The sequence below is a fragment of the Larus michahellis genome, chromosome 1 (genome assembly GCF_964199755.1).
Source record: "Larus michahellis chromosome 1, bLarMic1.1, whole genome shotgun sequence".
Classification (NCBI taxonomy): Eukaryota; Metazoa; Chordata; class Aves; order Charadriiformes; family Laridae; genus Larus; species Larus michahellis.
In genome coordinates, this window is record NC_133896.1 from 29,042,530 (window position 1) to 29,069,758 (window position 27,229).

The following is a 27,229-nucleotide window of genomic DNA, read 5'->3' on the forward strand; positions in this document are numbered from 1 at the left end:
TTCAAGACAAGTAGTCAATTCACAAAGTAAAATTAATCTGAAAAAAAAAGAAGCAGGGGAAGTAATCTGCACAAGGAATGCCTTGAATGGCTACGGGGGGGGAATGCCTTGAATGGCTACGGGGGGAGACTGGATTTTCATGTGGAAAGGTGCATTTGCTACTATTGACGAAGTTTCTCCATGATTTAGTCACAGAACTTCGGGTTTGGTAGAAAATTTCCTTGGCTTTTATAATTGTCTGATGAAATGAGAAACTTCTGGGAAAAAAAAGAGACTTTCCTTAATGGTAATTTAACTAGAAACAATTTTTAAAAATCTACACCCATCTAGAGCATTCACAGAATATTTTGTTAAGCTGCTTTTCCTGATTTCGTAATTTCTAAATCAATGTACACAAATGTGTTTTTCAAACTCAAGAGCATCAGGAGAGCCTTGCTTGAGTGGTGCGATCCTAAACTGGCATAATTAGGGCCCTGCCTGGGAGCAGACCCTTTAATAGAGCCGCACACTGAGTGGGGAACCGTTCACACATTCCCTCTCAGCTCTTCACAAGCTTTTCTGGGCAATGAGCCAGCTGGGAAGAGAATCAGGCTGATGTGACCTGTTGCAACAGCCAGGAGAAGTGGCTCAAGGAAACCTACACCTCCCAGCACCGCAGAGGAACTACTCAAGCAGCCCAAAGAGGAACAATCGTGAACATGTAGCGTGGTGGCATTGGGAGGGCTTGCAGGGGGACAGAGCTTTCCAGCTGTTCAAGCAAGTCAAAGAAACTTCTCTGTAGGGCTTGGAGACTCCTAAAAGTCAGAATATAAAAACCAGTCCATCCATCCCATGCACGGCATTATTTCCTGGTATGAGACCGGCTGCAGTTTCTACCATGAGAGAAAGATGGGTCTGCTATGTAAAAGCTGCTGTGAAAAGACCGAGGCACTCTCTGAAGGTTTGCCTTTCTGAATCTGAGTGAAGAACCGGAGTGCGTGTGTTGTCCCCTCTCCTCCCAGTGCTCTAGAAGTAACAGAATGAACAAGAGAACAAGGGGGAAAGGAAAGAGGTGATACTGATGTAGGTGACAAATGATTCCCCAACAGTCACAGGAATGGAGTGACACATCAGATTGCTGCACAGACCTATGTTTAACATCAAAATGCTTCCTGAAATCCCTGATCACATAGTAATCCTAATTAGCATTCTGCATATTCAATACCTGTAAACAGAACTTGCATAATACCTCTTTACTCTGCCTCCAAAATATTATAATATTGCAACAATATTTTCAGGATAAAGATGTGACCTCCACACCAGCCAGGTTTTTTTCCTCCCAGTTAGATACAGATGAAGCCACTATGTGGTAATTTCCATTAGAAGGCTGCTACAGTAAACATTTTTCTACACGTTACAAAGATCTTACACGTAAGGTTAGCTCTAATATTCTATGTACTTGAAAATGACAACTATCTGCTCTATCAATACGAGATATGACGTCAAGGTGACTGATATTTACTTTAAATTAAAAAGGAAACCATACTAACTAGTAACACTTTCTCTGTAGATGCATTTTTTTTAATACTGGAAGTTTTCAAGAGTAAAAAGTGACGTAAAGTAAATCTATTCTTGCAAGATTTTACAGCAAAATGGCACATGATGCAAAACACGGGTTTTCACGAGTAAAAAAGGTTGTCAAAGACAGGACATAAGACTTTGGAGCAGGCTTGTATCTGAATAAATAAGGACTTCCCAGCAAGTCTGTTATAGAGACACTTCCACTGCAAATCAATGAAATACGTCCAGATTTTTTTTCTTTATTACTATATTTATCCCTCTATTTTAAATGGAACTCCTGATTTCAGCACCATGAAAGCTTGAACACGGCTATTTCTCCTTTCCCTCCCCCACACACCTTCCCTAAAAATAACTCCTTGCCTTCTCTCCATCTCTCGGGGTTATACTTGAGTTTAGAGTGGGTATCACCGATGCAAATTTCTGCACCTTAGAGGATAACCGCATATTCCTCCTAACAGACTTCCAAGGGAAAATGGGACTTACGATTTTCCAGCAGCTATCTTCCAAATTTAATTTACCCCAAGCCTCAATGTTTGCTTATATGTAGGCCACACATTTCCTCCAGAATTATACTCGGGAGGGAAAAAGACTGTTTATCACTACTCTCCTCTTACACTATATATTAGGCATTTGCATCTTTCTAAATCAGTGCTTTCTAGCATGTACAAAATTCTCCAATAACCTATGCTTAGGAGCACGCACTAGATAAACAGAAAAACGTAACATGCAGGTTTTGGAAAGACATTTTTAGACCAGTTAGATTTGTTTCTATTTTTGTTGAACGTAACGCAAAGAAAACACTATCTAAGTTACATCCACAACATTTATTTTTGCTGTTTTTAAGCTGGAAATTTTTTTTACTGGCATTATGCATGCACAGTTGCAGTCAGTGTGCGTTAAGTCACAGGATATAATTTAAAAGCAGTGGGGTTTGCTTCTTTTTCCCCACATTCCCGATTTCTTATCTCTCAGTGGTCTCTTATGTATGTTTAAAAAAGTAACTAAAAGTTACAATATTAATGATATGTTTGCTTATTTATTATGTGCAATGAATTTTAAATTCAGACCCATGTGAAGATCCAAACGGAGATGACCAGACTAGGAGAAAGTAAAGCAAGGAGGGTAGGTTAAAAGAGACTACGAGTATCTTTTCAGGCTAAATTTTCATGCTAAATTTTTGCATTTTGCATGCCTTTAAAAAAAGTGGTTCTTCTGATACTATGTGCTAATAAAACGAACATTAAGTAATTAAACTTGAATGCATACTTACTTTTCCCAAATTTTATCAAATGATTACGCTTCAGTGAAGTCCTCATGCTAAATAAACAAAGCTTACCTTAACAACTCAACACTCCATAGGGCATGATATTTATACAACAGGCTTAGTACACACTGAGCTTAACCCTTTGATTCCAGGAGTCATGATTTCCTGACATGCCATCCTCATACAGAATGCATTAGTACTGATGTTGAATCTCCTACCGTCAAGGAAAAAAACAACTAACCAATTTATTGTAGGCATATTAATTTATGGGACTGAAGATAATTATCTATCTTATTTATTCTAATAAAGTTCAAAGTCCAACTTCATGAAAATAAACTGCTTCTTTAGAGATATTACAGGGAATATTACAGGGCTTTTCATAGCTCTTCAAGCAAACGGGTAAATTTACAAGTAGCTGTCCAAATCACCATGCTGTGCAGCCAACAATAGGATGTGTATCACTGACAGATTAGTCTAAGCACCGAGATTTGCCTACCTGGAAGGGAAATAATTGCAATGCTGTACACGAACACCCAGCAATGGCAGCAAATTGACAGCATCTACCTTTGGGTTACGCTTGTGCTCTGCACAGTTGTTGAAGAACCGCAAGTCTCGCTCATGACTATAAGTGTAACGAGAACAACAGAGCTGCCAGTTTTAAAACTCAGGCTAGGTAACACCAAATTCTTCAGTGGCCGTAAGGAGAGTGACTTTCTGCCACAGGAGAATGATCTACTGGTTCTAAGAGCCAAAGTGACATTTTCCCTGTTATGCCTACTATGGATATGTGGTTATAGGGAGTGAAATCCATGAAAGCAACCACCTCATTTAACCGCGGTTTACCACAATCACTGCTTCTCCAGAAAAGAAAAATATTCTGAAACAAAAAACAGTACTACAGAAATCTTAACCTTACTACCGCAATATGTTTTCCAGGATGCACAGTAAAGAAGTAAATGCTATTATCTCATCATATGCAGCTTAATATTATCCTCAACTCTCATCACAACCCCTCCTTAGCTATTCTGTGATATGTCATTAATCAATGTACGTGCTGATTGGATCCATTCAATTGGTGCATCAGTGTAATGAATGGCATATATAAACATGTTTCAAATACATTTATTCCGATATCTATACATGAAAGTAAAATCACTACTACAACCGGTACTCAAGCTTGTCAGATGGGATGCTTTTCTCCTTCTGTTTTGCATAAGACATGCTAATGGTTATGCCATCTGCAGTCTGAAACCCAGAAAAATGTAAATCAGAAAGTAATAGTAGATCAAGATAAGCATCTATCTAAAACTGTAATTTTTGCAGGTATTCTGTTAACTCACAATCTAAATATAAACCTCCTCTCCCTGAAAATAAAGGACAGCTAGTAGATACCAGTAACTTTTGCATGAAAAACTAAAACAACAACATTTGCCACCACAACATTCCTCTTTTAGAACAGATCACATAGCTAGTGGTAAATTTAAAAAGGTTTTTCATGAGGATACAAAAGAGACTTAAATTCTTCTAGGAAAATCCCAGCAGTTCCCTAAAACCATTCCCTCTGTAAAGCACAGTAGAACTTGATGACTTACCCAACACCCTGTTTTTGCAAAGTTGAAGACAGAAATTGGAAGGTTTCTTCAATAAGCTTTCAACTTGCTGATTAGCTAGTAGGTGCTGTAAGTCACTAAAATACTTGACGCGTTATGGAATAACAGAGAGAACATATATAAAACCAGCATATGCTACTACCCCCCAAATATCCATCAAATGTAAAAAGACAGCCACTAAAATTAATACCATTTTTTTCCTTCTTTGGCATGTGAAACAATAGAATAGTTTACATCAAAATATGGAGCACATGAGAGATGCAATGGCAAGGCTTCCTTAACACCCACATTTGCCTGCAGATGTGTGAGGTAGTTTTAAAAGTTTTATTAGGTTTTTACTAGATTTATACATCAGTTCTAACATATCTCCAGTTGCCAGATCAGTAAATTGCTCTGAAATTACGAGGAAATTAGAAATACACTAATATTAAAGTACTTTAAAATGTTGGGAGAAGTCTGTTTCCTTAAGCACAAACACAAGCACAAGCATTTTTGTCTTATAAACCTCAAATTGCGTATACATATTTAGCAATTCCTACTGCTAGGGAGTTTGGCTAAAGTTACCATTAAATTTGGCATAATAAAATAATAATACTGTACAATTTTATGACCCATATTACAGTATTTGGTCAAACAGGCATCACGATGCTAAAAATGTGAATTTCCACTACATAATGGACAATGAACAGCTCTGTATTAACAGTAAAAGACAGAAATAGAAAAGCTCCAGGAACTCATTTTTCAAAACCTTTATGCATCCTTTTCACAAAAGAAGAAAATTAAAATGGAGTTCGTACTCATACCTGAATTTACATGGTATTTGATACATAAACCAAAGTCTGGGAGCAAACTCCTCCTTTCTCTCATTTAAAAATGAACCAAATGAAGCGTCCAAGGCTAATAAGAGGCAGTGTGCACATACTGATCATGGAAGGAAAAGCTGGAAACATGAGCAATAATCTTGGCTTTAGGAAGCATGTAACAATTCTGAAAAGAAAATTATTTGCTTTATTTTCTTCTTCCTGCCTTGCAAGTGTGACTCATGAGGCACTGACTCTTCCTGGCAAACACATAATACAGGATGTCTCTACAATACACCATCCCATGGCATTTAAAAGGCATCAGGCCAGGGTTAGTGCTTTGGGAGTAGGAAAGCACAAGACTCCCTCTCCTCACCTCATCATCCTCTGGGTTATATGTACGACTGTCTGTCTCCAAACATGGTTTTCTCTCCTTTCATCTATGCCCACCACAAACAGAGCACCCCCACATCTCTTCAGCCGTGAAAAAAAGGTTTACAAATGGGTGGAGAATGTGAACAGAGAAGTCAGTAGCTCCTGAACTGCGCCAGTTTACAAGTTGGAGGATTAAAGTAAGCTAACTTCACTGGGAAACACATACTGGAAAAATATCACTTTTTTTGCCTGTTTCATATACTTCCCTTAGCGTCTGGACCTTGTATACTCCTAGTACAGCCCATGTTATCTTTCAGAAGGGGGAGCTGGCTGAATAAACTACTTTCACAGTATTCATTAAATCAATCATCTCCATGATTCAACCCTTCAAGATCACCAAATCAACTTCCAAAAACTTTAAAAAACTAAGCAGTTCATAAGCTGCTGCCTTTATGACTACTCTTCTTGTGTGCCTTCAGCCTGGAAGATATTTAATACAAAGCAAAGTCAAGGGCAAAGAGTGGAAAGTTGGGATGGTCCCAGGACTCCTACGCCTCTGGACTGGACTACAACTACAGCATGGCAGGATGCCAACTCGACATGTTTTCTTTTTTTCCATTTTCTTTAGTCATTTTCCTAAGTTCTTGTTTGGTTCTGAGCAAATAAACATAACTTTAAAAGTATATTTGAAGAGAGACGACGTGGAATGTGGAACTGTTTGCTGTGCCCAACATTGCTCCATGAAGTTTCACAAAGAAAAGGAGACAATGTGAATTACGTACAAAAATTGCACAAGTGATCAAATTTCACAACACTTCACTGGTGGAGAAAAAGATAAATTCTGGTGCCTGGGGTCCTCCATTATGCATGACAAAAACGAAAAATGAGATAAAAATGCCCTATTCCATCAGAAAACAGGGTAAGTCCCAAGAGGATAAAGGCTCACCCAGAAAAGTAGATATGAGGAAGAGAATGGTAGGAGTTATACTTTTTTATTTCCTGAACAAAATAAAATCATCTCTTATGCACATCTTTTGTCTGCAACAGACGTAATTCAGCAGTCAGACACCCATATTTGGTCTATATACAATGAGAGAACCAGTTTTGTCAGCAGAACGCAATTTCATATGGAACTCTGAATTAGCAATAAATTAACTAAAACCTCAAAAATAAAAGATACTTTTTTTTCAATAATAAAATGCTATATATAGTTTTACCAATAATTCATTTAAAATAATTATTCAATAACAGAACTCCTATTCACCCAAAGACAATCTGAAGCCAAATAGCATCCCAGTGTAAAACTCTGTGACATACGTTTTTCTGAAATGGCAGAAGCAGCTCCTAATTTCATAATTTCATGCAGTTGTGTTGGTAGTTTCTGAACACCTCTCTGTTTGCCACTTAGATTTAGTACCGAAAAATTACTTAACTCATTTTTTTTCTGGATACGGTTTTACTCTTGTCTTAACACAGCCGTTTTTACAATTTAATCCATGTACGTATAAAAATCAAATACCAGTTCTGCAACACGTCTATAAAGAATGAATTCATACAATAGCAACGGAACTCAGACTTAGCCTTAGACCTATTAAGCATCTATAGCCACAAAAGGCTTTCGTAACTTACAGTGAATTTTCTCTGTGAATGAGAAGTCAGCAGCATGCAAGCCTGTAACCTCTCGTACGTGAATATGCGCATACACAGCATTAGAGCACAGGCATCCACGCACACCCCTCTGCGTGAGCAAGCACCGCGCTCGTCCCTGAGAGTAAGGCCCCAAAAGCAAGGATGCTTTACTAACCTGCAGTGGTCTCTGTTTATCACTGCCCTTAGGAGATTTCAGTCCACTTGTCTGTTGCTGTAAAAGCAGCTGCCTTGCTGCCTGGAGTGCCTAAAAGTAAAAAAAAAAAAAAAAAAAAAAAAAAAAAAGTAAATAATTTCCACTAGTTCCTAGAAAGAGATGAGTTACTCATTGCTGATGTTAGGTAAAAGTCCAATCGAACAAATGCAATCTCCTCCTATTCGATTTGTATTTGCTAGATTTCAGACTTCATTCTGTTTTTCACTTAAAACATAAAGAAAATCTTCTGAAAGTACATATATAGGACTTCACTAGAATTTATGGATGTACATGAAATCCTGCAGGAAATAAAGTTAATTTGTTTAAAGTGCTTGAAGAGGAAAAATCATAAACTGCATCAATAGCCTCATTTCCACAAGGAACTTGTCTTTGAGTGTTCAACTAAAATGCCCACTCCCTTGCAAATTATCATTCAATTTGCATTTTCATATTAGAATTTTGAAGCAAAAGCAAGTAGACTTCAAGTGTTACCGGAAGCTGTAATTAAATTTGACAAATCAACATCAGATTATCTTGAAAGTGAATTAATAAGGATATTCATTGAAGATTAAAAACACTTTTTGTACTTACAATTCAAGGAGAAACCTCTCCTTTGACAAAATAAAGTGCAGTTTTAATGCCAAATAAAAATGAGTGGTTTTCATTTGCATTCTTCGGAAAATCAGAGAACAAAGAAATTACTACTCAACCAACCAGATCAGGCTCTGGGATGACAGTATCCCAATCAAAATAGAAAATGTTTTCATTTATTTTTATGTTTTCATTCCAACTCAGCAAAATACAGTTAAACATACGGAATGTAAACAACCAACCCACTTACCCAAAGACGGCTAATCTAAATTATTTTTCACTATAAAATTATTTTTTAAATGCCATGTGTTATACAGTGGTATTTATTAAGAAATAATAAAAAAATAGATTCAAAACATTTCCACTGAAACTACCTGGAGAACTCTTCCCCCCCTCCCGCCCCTTAAAAAAAATCCGTTCAGTAAATAGCAGTTACAGCTTTAAAATGCATCACGCTATCATCTACGTTATTAAAACATCCTGTAGATGGAATATACTGCAATAAATGCCATTTGATCAATGTTCCCTAAAATAATAAAGATTCTCAACTGATAAAGAAAGGTACAGTTTTGATTAGACTCAAATGAGCTGGTTTTTAAGATAGTTTCTAGTATCCATGACAACAGTTGCTTTGACAAGATGTGCATATGGCATTACACTGCCAGCTGGTGTGAACAATGTTTGAACTACTGCATTGAGATGCTGAGCAAACAGAAAAAGTTGCCACGTCTTAACCCTCAGGGAAGGCAGTCATCCCCTGATCAATTATGAAAAGACAGAGAGAGGGCTGCTACAGTCTGGCTCCAAGCAAGTTTTCTGAGAAGGCAGGCAGACATAGAAAACCAAAGTAAACAAACTGAATGCACTAGCACCATCTCCTAACAACATTGATTCGTCTCCCCATAGAAGGCTCCGGTACAAAGTTTGCAGAGCAGACTTTTAACATTTGGAGACATTCCCACAACAATCCCCGTATTGTTTCATCAAATTCTCAAGTAATTACAGGTCAGCTTTACAAAGACTATACATTCCTCTGAACCTAAGCAACGAGTCGCACAAAACTAGCTCCTCTCTGCCAAAAATAAATAAAAGTTAACATATTTCAAAGTGCACTTGAAATATTTTGTTTCCAAGGAACCACTGGATGCCCTGTTTCCTATGTGAATAGCATAATCTCTTCTGCACTCACAGTTCTTGAGCAGATCCTAAAGGACAATCCCGCTCTGTCTGAGATCAGAGACAAATATATCTGTTGATTTCAGGGGCACCAGGATTTGGTCCCAACATCTTGCAGTGGTTTAAGCACAAAACATGGATTAAATGCATGAACAGAAGATCTGTGGTGAATTTATAAGCCTTCCCAATCTTCAGAGCCCTCCAAAAGGGAAACGTGAATGGAAGTGAGAGAACTATTGCGCTCCTGAATTCATGGGAGACTGTACAGGAAAACCAACCTCACCACTTGAGGTGATATTGCTCCAAGAACCAGAGAAGAGATCTGGAGTTACAGAAAACAGGAAAAACCATAAAGATAATTATTTTTTATTTCTGGCGGTCGCAGAAAATTCATTACGCGGCCTTTATCTGGAATAGGAATTGTAATGCTATAATGCTGCTGTATATTGCAAATAACTGGAACACTCTGCAAGTTTTTTCAGTGTCCTGATCTTCCCCAGCAGCAAAGTCATCTCACATCAATATAATAAAACAAGCCAACAAGCATCTGGTAAAGCTGTACATTTACAGCACTTGAAAACTAGAGAATTATAGTATGTTCCAGCTTAGATTTAAGCTAGACAGTATAATTTCAAATTGTGGCTAGCATGCTCCTGTGGAATCAGCCTAAGAAAGCATGACTTCCCACCGCTACCTACAAAAAGAGTCACGCTTTATGAAAAAGCAAGGCAGCACAACAGGATATGTTTGCATAAAAGGCTCTACTACTTAAACTATTTTGATTCATATGTGCTGGTTGGGATATCTTTAAAGGAGTAAAGGCTCATCTTTTAATACAGAATGTCTTATAAATGATGACTACCTGAATACTTCAGTGATCTTATTGTGGCAGTTTAGATTACTGTAAACACAGGAGATAGAAGAGGAACAGAAAACAATTTCAGGAGATCAGAGATGATTTAAAACTCATAAGGAGAAATCACTGTCAGCCTTTGTTCTTATAGCAGTTGTCATATGGTACTTCTTCCTCCCTGTGTGCTGCTTAACTTTAGATTTGGCTGCTCAGTAAACAACCTCCCAGAAACACACTGTTAATTTCAAAGGATTATTACTGACATTATCCATAAGTGAAGATTACGAGACTATAAAACATTCAGTTCTAACAATTCATTTGCTGCTATTAAATCTTTGCAAAACAAATTGACAACTTGAAAGTGCCTTTCAAAATTCATAGTTTAACATGTACCGTTCAAGTAAACACCCATCCCACGCATCATTTATAAATTTCTGTGAACTAATTTGATAATAACTTGTGGTCTAAAACCAGTTCGATGAAGACAAACTAACAGACATTTATAAATCTGGCAGATCAAAATTATGTTGAGTCCTACCTCAAGTTAACAGCAGCAAGAACAGATTCTAAGACAGCCAAAATCGTATCCAGTTTCCAGTAACATTTGTTTCAAATTTAGTGGGCACTTTTCCTTAATTAAGTTATCTGAATTAGTAAAACTATACAAAAAAGTCAATGTAGACAAAAGCAATAAAAAGAAACGAGGATTAGAAATTATTTTAATAACGCAAATGAAAATCATTATAATGCTTTAAGTAATGGCTGTATAAGCAGGAAATTTGGGCATATGGTTTCCAGAACTCACTGTGTCTTCTAGTAAAATATGTATTGGGAACACTACTTCTTAATATTTACTGTGCAGCTTTGGCATAGCTAAAACCTAAGCAGAACAAAAATGAAATTAATTGCATATAACTCACCCTATTAAAGTTGATAAATTGCTGTAGATTTTGCAATTTGTTGGCGATAAGACTATGAGATACAACTTGCTTTTATTTTGTATTCCAAACCCTTGTATTTAATTTAAGCATGCCTTAAAATGATTTCTAAAGTTTTATCATTTTAATAAAGTGAAAGATGCCACTAAAAGATGGTAAACCTATTACTCTGGTTTTTAAAAAGTAAATATATGTATATTTTTAGGAAACAGATGTCACTCATATCTTTCCTTTAAAACCAGGAATGTTTAACCTATCAGCCTGTTGCATTCGAGACGTTAAAATGAAAAATGACATCTACGCCCATTAATATCGTCAATGTATAAACAGCACAGCGTGACACATTCTTGAGAGCTGAAGGCTACAAAATCTCTCTGAAACATAAATAACAAAGCACTCAGAAGCATATTTGATGTTGATATTCATCTCTGAGAAAAACACTGCTGCCTGGGCTTCTTATGAAAATAGATGCAGCCCAAATGGATCTCCTGTAATTGGTTTCAGATAGCGAGGTCAAAAGAAATATGATACAAGAAACTATTATGTGGAACAGGCGAAACAAGAATGTTTATACAGGCACTCCCTATTTATACTGACAAGAGGTGTATACTTTGCAGATAACCAGAACTAAAAAACTTGCCAGAAGACAACCAGATTCTTTCCTTTTTCTAAGTCCAAATCCCTATTTTATTTTTTTCAAATTACTGCATACCCTAACATTCCTACTGAACGTAAAATAAGTTTCTGAACATAAAATAAGTTTCCAAATGGCTGAATATGTCAAACAAGAGTCACCTCACTGGTAGCACTATGCAACCGAAACATATCAACATGCTAAGCTGGATTTAAGGCCAAAGACTGCTCTGCACTGGTTGAATAACAAGTTAACCAAATGATTACATAGCTACATTTATTATAAAAACCACTTCAGGAGAACCTTTACCCCTTTACACCCTGCTGCGGGCCCACTCTCCAGCTGGCTCTGAACAAGAAGCCCAGAATTACCCATAGTTGTATGAGATGCTCGAAAGATGGTGACAGAAAGCCAACGCTGTTCAATGCTGCCTAACAGCTCTGAAATCATACTGCTAAACCTTTGTCTCTTGTTGACTGTATTTTCCCAGAAAGTTCTCTCATGAATATCACAGCCAGTCAGCACAGCAGCTTATAATCTTTCCAAATGGAGTAGCAAAGCATTTATCACTATTCAAAAAATCTTGAATTTAAGATGATCCAACTCCTTTCCAACAGCAGTCTCTCCAGGAGACCTAACAGGAAAAGCAAACTCCCATGCACCCCGAGACAAACTCCTTTTCCTTAGTGAACGACACTTTTTTTTCTCCAAGCTACACAAAGAAGATAAAACCTGTCCTGTCCTCTGATGACAAATGTGTCACAATGGAGAGCCCATGAAGTCAAGGAAATCCTGAACGTAACTAAAGTCCAAGCCAAATAACCAGTCGGAGTTCATCTAGGAGTGGTAGATGGAAAAATTATTACAGTGTTTTTCTACAGAAGTAGAAATGAAGCACCAGATAGCTAAGGGTGTTGGCATCGACCTCAAGGAATATATTATCTAAGAAATCTAGATGGTCACCAAGACGGATTTCACTCAATTAACCCAACATCAACGTGTGCAAATACTTAAACAAAAAAGTTTTGTCTGTCTTCTGCATCTAGATCAGCAGCTCCAGACAGCCCCAATGTACGGTGTGTGCAATTTCAGCAGATACACTACAGGATGCCCTGCAGCCTTGCCTAGTAGTAGGTCACAAACCTGCAAGAGACGAAAATCTTTTAAACTAAATTACATTCAAGAAGAAGAGGCAATAGCCTTGGACATTGTATAACCATCCCAAGTTCCCCCACCACCAGGCTGCTGCTTCAACTGTTTCCCCAGAAAGTGGTGGTGGCCACTGGGTGCTGCATTCAGCCCAACCCTACGGGGGGTGATTAAGTGAACGCTGAGTACGCTTGAAAACATTGACTGTATTGATGCTACAGGAATTTGTGCAAATGAATGGCTGGTTCCCGGATTCCCAGGCTGCTCAGCTTTTCCAAGGCTGGGGAAATTCTGTGTTCGTCCAGGACAGCAACTCTTCATGCCTGGGGAATTTCAGGTTAAAAAGACACGGCACTTCAAGGGTTAGGTGGTAAGTAGGGAAAGCTGTTCTGGATCACATTTTAACTTATGTACTTATATTCCTCATGTGCCTCATCTTAGAAATGTAAGGATTTCACTGGATCTGGCCCTCATTTCCTTGGACTAAAAGGACTTTGTTGGTTTTTGGTTGGTTGGTTGCTTTGGGTTTTTTTGTTGTTTTGTTTTCTTAGGATGATACTTTCGGTTTCAGCATACCGAGGCTCTCATTTTGATTTAGATTTGTGGTCTTCTCTGCAATACAAACAACACTAGAAGAAGAGATCCTCAATCTACCTGAGCTTCTGTTCTGCCCTGATGTTATCCAGGATTAATTTGCAAGTGAAGAGAAAAAGTAACAGTAATAAACTGATGAATGCAACATGAAGTCTCATAATGCTGTTTAATAAAAGGAAATTAATCACATAATTGTCATAAACCTATTTTCAAACAGCAATCTATCAGAGAGAAATTATGCATCTGTAGTTATTGACCTTTCATTTTACCATGACTGATTCATAATTAGACTAGTTTTGTGAAAAATAATAGTTAATTACCAGATTTTTTTCACTCTAATTGTTTTGGCAATTTTTTTTTGTTTAGTGTCTTACTTTTTCCCCATGTGAAAGATGCTAAACAAATACAGGGCACTAATAACTTAGCAGATAACATATTTCATTTTATAAAGCAAATTTAGCTTCTCTCTATATAACCCAATTTAACGGATACTAAACACTGTTTCAAAAACAACTCTTTCATTTTTCCTGCCCATTATTTGGCTGACCAAGAACTAGAAAAAAAACACCTGCTTGCTTCAATTCCTGATAGGCATTAGCAGGGCTCCTGCCCTGTAGACATCAATCTGCATTGGTCATTAGGGCGATACGTCCAGCCACGCATAACATGGCCCATGACAGCAAACCCAAATGCCATCTCCAAAGCTCAGACCACCTGAAGAATGCAAATGTCAAGGGTTAGGAGAGATGGGGGCCCACAGCACCAAAGCTGTGCTCCAACCTGACAGTCTCCTGTCTTTCATCCCACGTGCCTGAATTTAACTTTCCTTTGGTAAACACAGGAGCAAGCACTCCACCCTACTTCATACCTACTACTTACATTATGCAGTGACTAACTAAATTAATTAAATGAACAGGAAAACAGTGCACACATCAAATACCAATGCCACAAGCTCACGAATGTCCTGCAATTGCTATTTCCTTCCATGTGGCATTACTTCTAGAAAACTGGGACATGTAATTGCTAAATGGAAGAGCTGATCTTTTAGTTCTACATGAACACAATGTGGCAACAGCAGCATGAACAAGTCGTCCACATGAAAACTGGTATGAACTATTTCACATTAAAATCATCCAGCAGATACGTAAAAGCTATTTAAGTGTGAAGGACAAAGAAGAACAATCACTCCAGCCATCCCATGTGTGAATTCAGAAATAAAGAAGATCCTTAACATTACTGTATGTTTATATAGTATTATGTATATATTGTACAAATGTGTACGTACGCTTGATTTTTTGGTTAAAAAAAAGATCTTTCAAGTCTGTCCATTGTAGACATTCACTTATTGGCTGTGAAACCCACTTTCAATTAAAGCAGTCTGAAACAAAGTAGTGTTGGCTTAGGTGGAATAATAGATGGCTTGATAATACATAAATAGGAAAGGAACTGATGCAAATGAAAGCAAGAGTGGTCCCATTTGTACTAAAATCAAAATGCAGAGCAAATGTGGGAGGAGAAAGAAATGTAATATCAAGGGAAGCATTGTAACGTTAGGCTGTTAGAAGGCAGCGGTTTTAACTGATAGAAGTCTGAAAGGGAAATTTAGAAATTAAAGACAATGAAATCAGCACAGAGATTATTAAGCAAATGATTAAGAAAAATCATAATCAAGACATAAACTGAAACAAAAGGTGAAGCACATATAAAACAAAAGGAAACATATACTCAAATGTTTTGTTCTAGCCAACAGCAAGATTCTTAGGACAGAACCTTTGAGAAGGCAGGTCTGAGGATTGATTAGTTTTAAGTAGTATGGAGAGGTAAAATAACGTGTGAAGAAAACGTCGAAAGAATATTTACCCTAGAATAGCCTTAGCCATTTAGAAGGCAGAAATAAATACTTCTTATCTTTACAACTTATTTTCAATTAAATAACATTGTGCACTGTGGCTGGCAAAGCATCATAAGCACAGATTCCTCCTGATACCATACGAGCTAGAAACCAAAGCCATCCATCAAAAAGTATGGATCTATGTGGTACCAAAGTAATTACAAATAAAGTTACAGTAATTACACAAGTCAGACTCTCTCAGCCAATTAAAATGTGAGGAATTACATATTTATTGAAGAGTTACTGATTGAAAGGACTCCAATTATTTGAACACTAACCGATTTGATTTACCGCTGCTCTTATACATCCCTACCCAGAGACAGGAGTGAGACTGCAACTACAAAAGGAAATATTATCAAGACGTTCATAACAGGCTTTTGCTGTAGGGGAGGAAGGCACAACAGCCATTTCTGAAATATCCCATTGATAATCAGTGAAGAACACAGTTCATGTCTGAGTTCTACAGTAGATATTATAAATTTAAAGTTTCTTTTAAAATATTTTTAATAGATCTAATTACTGAAGTTCTGTTTTTAGAAGGACATAATTTAAAGAAATCTCAAATTTAAAATTCACATATATGATGAAAAACATGTATTAAAGACCTAAGTCAATACAGTGATGTTACTATGACAAAAGCAAACTGGGACACAGAAATAGAAGTGTCATATACAAAACTGGTATTTTTTACACTTCATTCACCTTTCTAAAGACACAGCTAGAGAACTGTACCCAGCTTGGGGCACAATATTTCAAAGAGGTGGACCATCTGACCAGTGACCAGAGAAGAGCACTAAGAATGACCACAATGAGAAAATACAACCTGTAGGATAGCAAGTGTCTGATCATAAAAACAGAAAAAAACCCCAACCCTAAAGCAACAGCAGTCTTAGGCAAGTTTCTGCATGGAAAGAATTAATTTTACTCCATGGACATGACAAGCAAGAATGGCCTTAAACTGAATCCGGGGAGATTTAATTAAATTTAAGAAGAAACTTTCCAATGGTAGGGCCAATGGAGGAGTACAATGTGTAGTGACTGCAAAATCCGTGTCTCTGGACCTGTTTAAGAAGCATCTTCAGGAACAGTTAAGAACAGTAATTCTGCTCTGGGACACGGAAGATCTTCACAAGCGTCTTCCAGCCCTATTTTATTTGATTGTATGGTTCCTGTGAAAGCATGCCAAGTTCGGATTACTGTGATGTCTAACACCTTGCTACATTTCAAATAACACCATGTTCTCATAAACTGAGTATCATGAAGCTTCAGCATGGTTTGTTTCTATGGTGAGTTAACAGCAGAGGATAAGAGCTGTGCTTACAGACTCGCTCTTTGGAATTTTCCGACCTTACATGACTATGTCGGTGTTTATGAGACTATCCTTGAAATTTTGGACTGAACAGAGAAACTAGTTTATACAGAACAGGAGATGGCTTAGAATTAAGTGCTCTGTGCCCTAATTGCAGTCGGAGCCATCTGGGTAGGATTCTTGTGTCCTCATCACCAAGTATGGGCACAACAGTAGCAGAAAATAAGATTTTCTTGATACTACAATTCTTACTATAAACAATACAAGCCTGGCTGAAATGGAGAGCTGGGAAGAGGAGAGAAAAACAAGGCAAGAACCAGGGCCTGAAGCACAACACGATCAACTTAAGCCAAACATATGCACAAAAAAAAGAAAAAAAAGGCAAAAGCAAATTGACTCATTTTTATAATTTATTGTGACTTCAAATCTAAAGCTACCAATAAACCCCCTTACAAAGTATCTTTGGTAACCTGGTTTCAATAATGGTTTTTTATGAAATAATTTGATCAAAAGTCACTACATAGTCTAAGCCACTTAAAAAAAATCAGTCCTTATTGCTAAAGCTAAATCAGGTCAACTGAAATCCTACTGAGTCCATTTTTTTTTTCATGGATATTTTTGTAATGCTTTTCAAAACCTCAGTCGGCATAAAGAGCTCCAGGTATATATAAATACAAGAATAATTAGAGGAAGAAAAAATAAACATGAATGTAAATAGGCAATACAATAAGAGCCCTTTTATTTGTATTTTTTCAAGGGTTTTGATAAACCTTTTGAAGAGAGAAGTGCAGTCCTGTCTAGGGTTCTAAAAAAAGCAGTAAAAAAACTAATATGAGATCAAGAAGTAAATTATCCAAATAAACAGCCCATTTTCTAGACACTAGAATTATTAAGGCATTCGGCAATAGTTATGAGTGTCCTGATAACACGAGATCTGATCTAAACTTCTTGGAATAATTCCAAACCATTGAAATCTGCTACTACATGTGGACTGTGAGGCTCCTGAGGAACTGCTGTACCATGATCACAAATTAATTTCTATGCATATATGTGCAAAGCAACACATGCATTCACACACAACAAAATACCTTTTTTCTTGAAGGAAATGCGTATATTCTGTGGAAAACCCCAAAAAAGTAGCACTGGTTAGCTCTGCATCTCTCTGAAAAAGCTACTTGCACTTGCAGTCTACTCTGGCCTGCCTGAATTACTCTAATTGCAGCTTTCCTCTCAGGCTGCTTATCTACCTTTTAACTCTTTTGGTGCATTTCGTGATGATCTAGGAGGCATGATCCAACATGCAGACTTCTGTCTCTGAAGAATCCCAATCTTCGGGTTCTTGCCGTAGCTGGCAAATGAGCTGTATGTTTTGAAGGGTAGCCTTAACAGTCCGTTTAGACAGAGCTACTGAGAAAGAATTCTCCACTTTGGGGACTGTTAAGAGCGAAGATTATAAGAAGAGTGAAATGACAAAGAGCTTTAATTTTAAGCTAAAATGCAAGTGAAGACAGACAGGCAAATGTCCTCAGGCTCCTCATCCTAGTTTCAGCCCATGTGAGGAGATCTGGTAAGGAGCACATTCTTTATGATTAGAAACTTGCAGGGATGAAAAAGAAAAGACCCGAAGCTAGTAAAAATGTTTTGCAGAAGAGGAATAGAGAGACATTTTGCAATTCCCAGGGCGTTTAGGTGCTGGAGAAATGATTGCAACTGTACAAGGAATTCCCAAGTAGTATACATGAGCAACACAACAGGTTAGGCATTTCAATTAAAAGGTAGATGTTCCAATCACACTTCATCAAGCTCGCCCAGGAAAAAATGATCCTTACTGTATTTCCTTGGCATCTACAGTAATCTTCCTAAACAGCAAGCTAATCAAGGAATTATAATAATAAATATGCTCAGGGGCATTATCATCTTTAGATGCATTTGTAAAAGCAGACACACCCAGTTACGTTGGTGCCAAACATATGTAATACTTCGCATCAGTTAAAGCCTCTTCTGGCTTCAGATTGTTAGAATTTCCTCTGAAGCGTGCAGCACAGATTGCATAATCACTATCACTAGCAAGCACATAAAAAAAAGAAAAAGCACTGGCAACCTAGGCACACGATCAAAATACGCTGGAAATTAACTTCAGATATAAATTTTACTCTTTTTATCCTTTTAACTACTTTGACTTTACACAAATAAAAACGTGAATTTCAGCTTTTACCAGTCCTTTATTATGTCGTCATCAACTTAATATAGTCAAAACTCAGTTACTAGTCTTCTTTTCTAAAGACACTTCTCTTTACACATCACATGTATTTCAGATTTCATGTCCTTGAAGTATTTTCCAGATCCTCCTTTCTACAATGCCTCCTTTTTTCTTCTTGTAACATTTGAAACCTCATCAAGATGTAACAATTTCTCTACCTTCCTCTTTGTGACTTCTCTCAAAAATTCTGGATGTCTTCCAGAGATTGCTTTACGTTGAGGCATCAGCCCATCACCATTGCCCGCCCTTCCTTCAAATACCTTCACCATCATTGTCTCCAATGTCTATGAAAAAAGAGCGGATGAGGGCTTCATTTCCCTCATAGCATACTTTCTGCTCATTCATTAACGATAAATATGTATGTCCGCACTTGCACACTTGTATGGGCCATATGTAAAAACATATTATTTAGATGCTTCCTTCTCCCTTGCTCCACCTGTGCAGCCTGTATCCGCCCAGGTGGCACAGGACGGGTGGACTCCCCACCAACCCTCACACCGTTGAGAAAAAACAATAAAAGAGCCCAATCTCCCACTTAAACTAAAATCATTCTCACATCAAAACCAGTATCTATCCACGCAGGAAATTTCTCATGCAGTTTTTCTGCAGTATTTCTGCAGTTCATTTTGTAAGTGGCAGACTGATAACTAAACGCACATTTGGAATTATTTAAATAAAACCACAGAGGCACCACCAAGGTGTGAGACAGCAACGTACGGATTAAAGAAATGCTAAGCATACCTTAATTAGAAAGGTTACATTTTCTTTCCTGAAAAATAAGAAACAGAAATTATCTAAATAACCTGAATATTTACACTCATCCCCCTGAAGCTTAACCACTTTCTCAGTCAAGACTTTCCTGTTATATCACTCCCAGGTAGTTTTACAACATGACGGACTTTTCTCTGACCACTGACCAGCAGAATTTTCAAACTTGCAGCAATCTTTCACCTTCTGCAATCTACTGACAATTAATCTTGCACAGGGATTGCCAACTTTTCCAAAAAATACTATGTTTTGTCCTCTGGTTTCACTTCAGCATTTTATGAAATATTTTGTTAACAAGGGTTCCTTGTGTCTTGCCCTCATTGCTCCCATGTAACCATAGCTTCAGAGATGGAAAAGGGAAGCAAGGCTTTTCAAGGACAGATAAAGGGCTTCCACAATTTAGTAACTGCATATAATATAGAGCAGAATCTTTCACGTCATGCAAGCGTACTTCATTTAGGTATGATACTGGTAATATTTTTAGTGTACCAGACTATTCACAGTGCCACAGAATACAAGAATAATAAACTAAGTTCTACTTACATAATCATTTTACACATTGCTTTCAACACACAGTACTCATTTTACAAACATCAGTAGAAAGACATGGGACTACAAAACACCAGTAAACAGATACAAAGCCCTTTTTTTTTTTAACCTTGGATGTGATGATCCAATACCACTTTACTGCTTCTAATATTGCCTTTTATTTTAATTGACTAGGCAGGAGGCAGTGCATTTTATCCATGAACACTCATATATTTTTTCTTCCTAGATCATCACTTTGTACGATGACTTGAAAGTATCACACAAAGCATGGATCTATTCCTGGCTAGATACTTTCATACCATCATAGTGTTAAAATGTATAGTAAATTTTACTTTAGCTGATATTCAAAAAAAAATGCCATCTATTTTTTATTTTGCAGGACAAAACGTAGATAATTCCAGCTGTGAGACTTGGGGGAAAAAAAATAACAGACATCATAGTATTACAGCATTTTTAGTGGAAAGGCCTTGCCTTTTATGAGAAAGCCTGCTGGATGGTATCTATTAGTCTACTGCAATTCCCAGGGCTCTTCCTGTGCCATAGGACAGTGGACTGAAGAATAAAAATGGGAGAGAAACCATTTTATGTCAGGACTTTGGGATGCCTTTGAAACACTTTCTGGAGCACAGTTTATGGCATAAGGCTTACGTTGCTTCCTGAAGGCAGAGCTGCGGCCAGCAGGTGAAACAATCTTTGATTTTAGATGAATGTCAGAAGGTTCTCACCCTCTTTTCCAGCAATCCCTGAGTTCATTAATATCACTAAGTCATGAATGCTACAAGCTACTTTCATGTTTATAGTTACAAAAAAAATACAGGGAATGCATTACTGAAAAGGGTATGATGACAAGACCACTTTTATCAATTCTCTCAGGCTTCACCTACACTGATAAACTGGAGAGTGCCTGCGAATGTGATTTTCCACGCCGGCAAGCCATGAGCACAGCTCTTGGCACGCTTTTTGACCTGTGCTGACCCGCACTCTCCCAAGCAATGCCCACGCACAGCTCTGCAGTCAGACTTTTACAAGGACCAGTCTCACAAAGGAACTGGATGCAGTCATCCCAGTTTTGGAGACTAAAATGCTTATTAGCTCAGGTGTGTCTCACGCTGTTTCAGCTGCCCAGTTTAGCATCCAGGAACCGTATGTTCGATTTACCAGAGCAGATCATGCCTATGTGCTCAACACAGTTGAGTCATATGTTGCTTTATAGCCTCTCTCAGCCGAAGGAGCCAGGATGCGATTTTGGGATGGCTTGGGAGAGTTTCAAAGGATCCTGATTTCATAGCTCAGTAGGTTGGAAAAACAAATCCTTGTCAGAAAGAACAGCAATAAACACTCCTTCCAGAGGGGGGGAAAGAAGATTCCTTTCTTTCTGAACTGTTGTAGCAGGAACCTCCAACAACATCCCATGGTGTGTCTGCTGACGAATTTTAACTACCAGTTTTATATGGACACTTTATGCATCTGGGGTGAGTTTTACTACTGAAGTAAAAATTCTGACAACAGCCACAGTCTTAAGAACAGCCTTTTTTTTTTTTTTTAAAACAAAGAAGCAGGGGGAAAAAAACAGATTTGACTGCAAAGCATCTGTTTCCAGAGTTCCTGTCAATCAAATCCACAAAAATAGTACTGTATTATCGTTTCTGTAAATTCTAATAAGGTTGATGGTATTTCTCATCTTCATGTTTAGGCACTTAAGACTGAGAATTCAGAGTTACGTAATTTGACAAAGTCTGCAGAGAAAGTAATTTTCAGAGCTCAGGTTAGTCACCAGCTCCAAGAGTGTTCCAGCTCTCAGTGCTGGCACTTAAGGAACTCTGCTACGGGCAAAGGAGCGGGCAGGCGACTCACCAAAGTCGGCTTGGACTCTGGCAACCAGATGGTAGGGAACACTGCAAAGGCTTTGGGGTATCACCAGTGGCTATGCGGGATTTGCACAGAGACAAGTGACCAAAGTAAAACGGCTCACCTTCATGCACTAAGGATTTTTTTTTGTTTGTTTGTTTTTTTAACATAAGGGTACTGTGAAAATGAAAAGGCATAGGAATTTCTTTTAAAGTCATTTAATGATCCCTGATATTTTTCTTTATGTTTTTTTGCATCAAAATTTGGGAAGATTCTGGCTAGAGGCTTTGTGCCTTTAGAAAGAACAGCTGAATTAATTCTTCATTGCTAAAAAGACATAGAGAAAAGGTGGATCACAAAAAGACTACATGGCCTGTAAATTAAAGACAATTTTGAAGTATTTTTTTAAAGTGCGAAGATAATCACAATTGAATAGCACCAAAATAAAAACAGTGGAAGTAATGTTGAAGAGAGATTAAATTTCTTACTGACTAGAAAGCATTAAAAAAGCCTCATATAGTAATCGGAGTATAATAACCAGGCCAGCACAATATCATTGAGACAACATATTCTAGTGACTAGAGATGATTACGCTACTCAGGAAAATAAATTAATTTTACTTAAGATGACTTCTGTAATCTTTCAGGCAAGTGTTTCTTTGACTAGTCTGACACAGTTAAAGTTGTATAAATACCCCCGCTATTATAACAAGCATTGGCAGGCTCCATAACTACAAAGTGAGCACTTCTACCGACCTAATAAGCACCACTCCTTGAAATTTGGACACATGGAATGCACTCAAGCTTTTACATCATACTGCAAGACAAGATATACCATGAGTACCATTTAAATTTATTTACATTGTGAATTGATAGTATTCCAAAGCAGACATTTTGCAACAAAGCTATAGTTCAAAAAAAAAAAACCCAACCAACCCTAAGAGCAATGGCTGCAGGAATTTTCACCTCTACCAATTAATTTAATTGTTGGAAGAAGCAATTTCTGAAATTTTGCCAAGTGCAAGTGGTATCGACCTGAGCTTTCATTTTCCAGAATTTTTTCAGCTAGTTTTCTTAACATTTCTGCATTACTGAGAATCAAAGGCCTCTGTTGCAACTCTTTATTAAGAAGTAATGTCTTTTCTAGAACATATTTTTTAAGTTTTGCAAATATATTAGCCCATATTATTTATGGCATAGCAGAATTCTGGTTTTATTTTGGTTTGTTTTTTCATAGGTGTTACAAGAAGATGAAATAATTACAGCTAAATCTTCAACATAGTTTTATAAAAATTGAAAATGAATGATAAGGAGAAGGGCATTTATACTTGAGAACAAAGAAGGGGATTCAGCAATGTACATTCGCACAGTCATAAATTATTGTGTTGTATCTAACCTGTCACAAGCCATATGTATTCACCCACACTGTAACACAGCTTCAGCAAGTTTCCTGAATTTCTCAGCTAAAAATAAGGTTTTGGGAACAGAGGGAATTGAACGTTTCACATGGCAGCCTTTAATGCCTCCTCAAAATCAAATAATTAGTAGGGCCAAAGATAGGTAGAGATCTAGTCCTGCATCCAGGCTTGCATTTCTTAAACTGTTTTCCATATAGAAAGGAGAAAAAGCTTCTGACAAGCAAAGAGAGGAGGGACAGGTCAAATCTGTGTTAGATTAAATGGTTATGCTGCTAAGTTTTACCATATGTTGATTGTCCAAAACATTATAAATATAATTGAGTATAAAATATTTTTTATACGGAGAGGTGTTCAACCAGTACAAATTAGCCGCAATTAAATCCTGCCCTTGCTGATTACTATACGTGTTCAGCTGTCAGTCTCTCACGTCTGCTCACGCTGTAGCTCAATTTCAAGCAATATCTAACTGTATACAGATTTCAAACAGATTTAAATCACTTCAGTCTAGTAAGGAAGAAATGAGAGGCAACAGCGAAATTCAAGGCACAGACAAACTCTATTTTGCTACAAGTTGCATGAACGGGGTGTGTAGAGACAGGTAACTTGAACGGGGCACCTCACAACAGTGGTTAAAATTTTTGTAGGATTCTCAAGTCAAACATAAATGTTTCTGGACAACAACCACACTCACCCTGTTCTTTTTTTTTTTTTGGTGTTTAATGTTAATGGAAGATGCCAGATGGATGGTTTTGGAGATTAAAATGCCCTTTTTCTATATTCAGGGGAAGTCCAGCATAGTCAGCTGCAGGAGCGACTAAATCAATGTAGCCCGTTACTGCCTCCTTTCAAGGGGTAGAAAAGTAATTCTATTTCCATGCTCGTTCAGTCTTCATTTCTTGTACTGATTATGCCAATTAGAGCAGTCCTTTTAGCGATGCGGGCATCTGCCTCCTAGAAATCTTACCCGTCTGTTTATACGCTTGCAGGTACTGACAGCTGTAGAACGAATTTGATACAGATCACTTAACTATCCCCAACAACAGGCAAGGAGATAAGCTACAGACTGAGTGGTAAACACTCTGCCGAGTCATTTATACCGCTTCTGCCTTAGTGTGCTCCTTTCCTTTACTATGGGATACACACTGCATAAACTTAAATATATATATACACACACGCATAAAATATATATTCTAGAAATTTCCTTTAAACTGGAAGAAATTTTCAAACTGTATTTACTGCAGATATGTACAACTGTCTCAAATGTGGGGACCGAAGAGAGGACTATATCTAAATAAGATTCATGACTGCACATCTGCAAACACAAAATCTAAGTTCTTTGCCTCTCAAACTTACTAGCTTACAATTATTTCTTTTCCAGTATAAAGAATTTCTAAATCATACATTTTGCTTGGTTCCCTGGTGAACACACAATTTGTTTTCAAATAAAATTCAAATTCTTTATTCTCAAAGTCCTTGACAACTTGACCCCTAAAGAACCTCATCTTCATTTTTTTCTTCTTATGTGTCAGCTTTCCTTTTCTGTTTATGGTCATCTTCTTCCCTGGGTGACTCCAGGGTTTTCCTTACGTTGACCTAAATGGCAGTTCATCTTCCCTCATGTCCTCACTTCACTCAAGAACTTAAAATCTTCCCTCAAAACTTGCTCTTTTCAGTTAGCTTCCTCATATAGACCTTAATCTCTCCTCTTTCCAGATGTTGTCCCTAAATTTTAACTCTTGCTTAAGCTTAAATAAATAAAAAAATTAACAAACAAAGAAGTCCAGAACTAAATGTCATTAACAAGAGACGTATGTAAAATAGACTTATTTCATGATATTTCATTTATTTTTATTCCTGTTTTTAACTGTTCTTTTCTCTTGATTTTAATCCCTGTTGAATCTAATTTATATGCTGTGATTGGTATGCTTAAAATAGTCCTACTTCCAACCTGAAGGGGTTGACAGATGTTACTGCTTTATGTTCTAACAGTATTATTTTGCTTGCAGGAGTAACTGTTCAGAATACCTATGAAGTTCCAAATGCAGTAACAGCAGAAGTAAATCCTCTTTAATAATGAACTGCTTTTAAAATATACCATGTTGTTTTACGTGTAATAGTAGCTGCAGTTAAAGCCACTCTTTCCTGTGAATAGAATATACATGAGTAACAGAGGTTTTTTACATGCCACATATAGAGCAGAGTACTGACCTGCATACAAAAGCATTTAACATATTAAGGTAAATGAGGCCGTTGGGAGGGTGGTTTGCCAGGAGAGAAGAGCCTAGGACTCTGCATTAACACGTGGGCAGAGCCTATCACGCAAAATACGCTTTTTTCCTTTGGAGCTGGGCATTACCTTGCAAGCAGAAGGGAAACGGAAAGCGGGTGGTAGGGCCATATTCAGAGCCCCACTCGACAGTGGCGGCCACGTTTGCACACAACTGACTTTATCAATCAGACACGTGCCATGTGAAATGTAACGGTTAAATAAAGAATTGCCAAGACACTAAACGGAAACTGTGCTCTGAACACCAGCAGAGAACGCAGAAAAAGAAATGAGATTAAAAAAATACTCCTCATTAGTCTTTCGTTTCCTGAAATACTTTTTAATATAGTAAAAAGCGAGTTAGATACGCACAGTGCAGCACTGACTCATGTGCTTTAGCTGCGACATTGCAAAAGATCCTGGTGCTGAGAGGAAAGGTGTTTACAGTCCTAGTTTGGGTTTGGGGTTTTTTGGGTTTGGGGTTTTTTTGGTTTTTTGTTTGTTTGGGTTTTTTTCTTTTTTAATGGTAACAAATCCTATACTTTTCAATTGGCTTGAAAATTCTAAATTGGGCAACACAAAAATCTGATCACTTCTGAAAATCCTGGCCATTGTCTTCAAGCCTGGATGCAGTTTGCCCTCTGTGCTTTGAGAATGAGAATTCAAAAACGCAGACCTACAATAGCCAAGCTGCCCCTTTTTATCTGGAGGCTTTGGGTATCCCCCAAGACTTTTATATAAATGTAGTGCACTCTGGTTTACATTAGAAAAGGAAACATTTATCTTATCACATTGGTATCGGCTCAGTACAATATTACATTCTGGAATAAGAAAATATTGCAACTTTTCTTGAAAAGGTCAAGAGGTACTGTTTATCTTCGGGGCATAATGAATTACATCGTATTGCCTCCCTAAGAACTCCGAAAGAACAGAACATGTTTTGACGCATCATGCACAGCTTGGTGCTCTGAGACAGTAGGTGGAATAATAAACAAAGCTGTAGTGTAATATTTCCAGCTTTAAAATCCTGTATAAATACAAACCTATGTGAGAAACCTGGTTAGTAGCTAGTGCTTTCACTATTAAAAAAACTATGTGGAACAATTCTAATACGGGATGACCTACAAATCTCTTCAACCTTTTAACTGCATCCTAAATCAAAGTTTGCTTATTTACATTATTACATGTTCAATTTTGTAGCTGCTCAGCAAGGTAACGTAACAGCTATAAGTTTCTGGGTTGCAGTTTCATAGTCAGAAAACATCTTTTTATTTATGAAAATCACATTCCCTGTTATGTCCGACTGCTTAGTCTATGCTGCAAAGATCACACTCCCAATTCACTGTTAGTGATCGCTAAATACTGCCCACTGTTCTGAAATGTTTCAAGTTAAGTTTTACAATGACTGATCAGAAGAGAAAAATAAAAATAAAAATAGATCACGATAACCTAATCTGAAGTCCCAATAATAGAGACTCATGTCTCCTCATAGTTCCTGCATCAGGCCCAGTAACTTGTAAGTGGAAATTCTAGT

At 37.5% G+C, this 27,229-nt stretch overlaps 1 protein-coding gene across 9 annotated transcripts in view; it reads right to left on the bottom strand.

The window, feature by feature from the left end:
- The window catches only part of FOXP2 (forkhead box P2), a 431,849-nt gene that overhangs the window by 117,707 nt on the left and 286,913 nt on the right, over positions 1 to 27,229 (bottom strand). For all 9 annotated transcript variants that reach the window (XM_074605059.1, XM_074604981.1, XM_074604732.1 and 6 more), the window contains one exon: positions 7,414 to 7,503. In XM_074605059.1, coding sequence (XP_074461160.1) covers positions 7,414 to 7,503 — 90 coding nt within the window. The remainder of the gene's footprint in view (positions 1 to 7,413; positions 7,504 to 27,229) is intronic.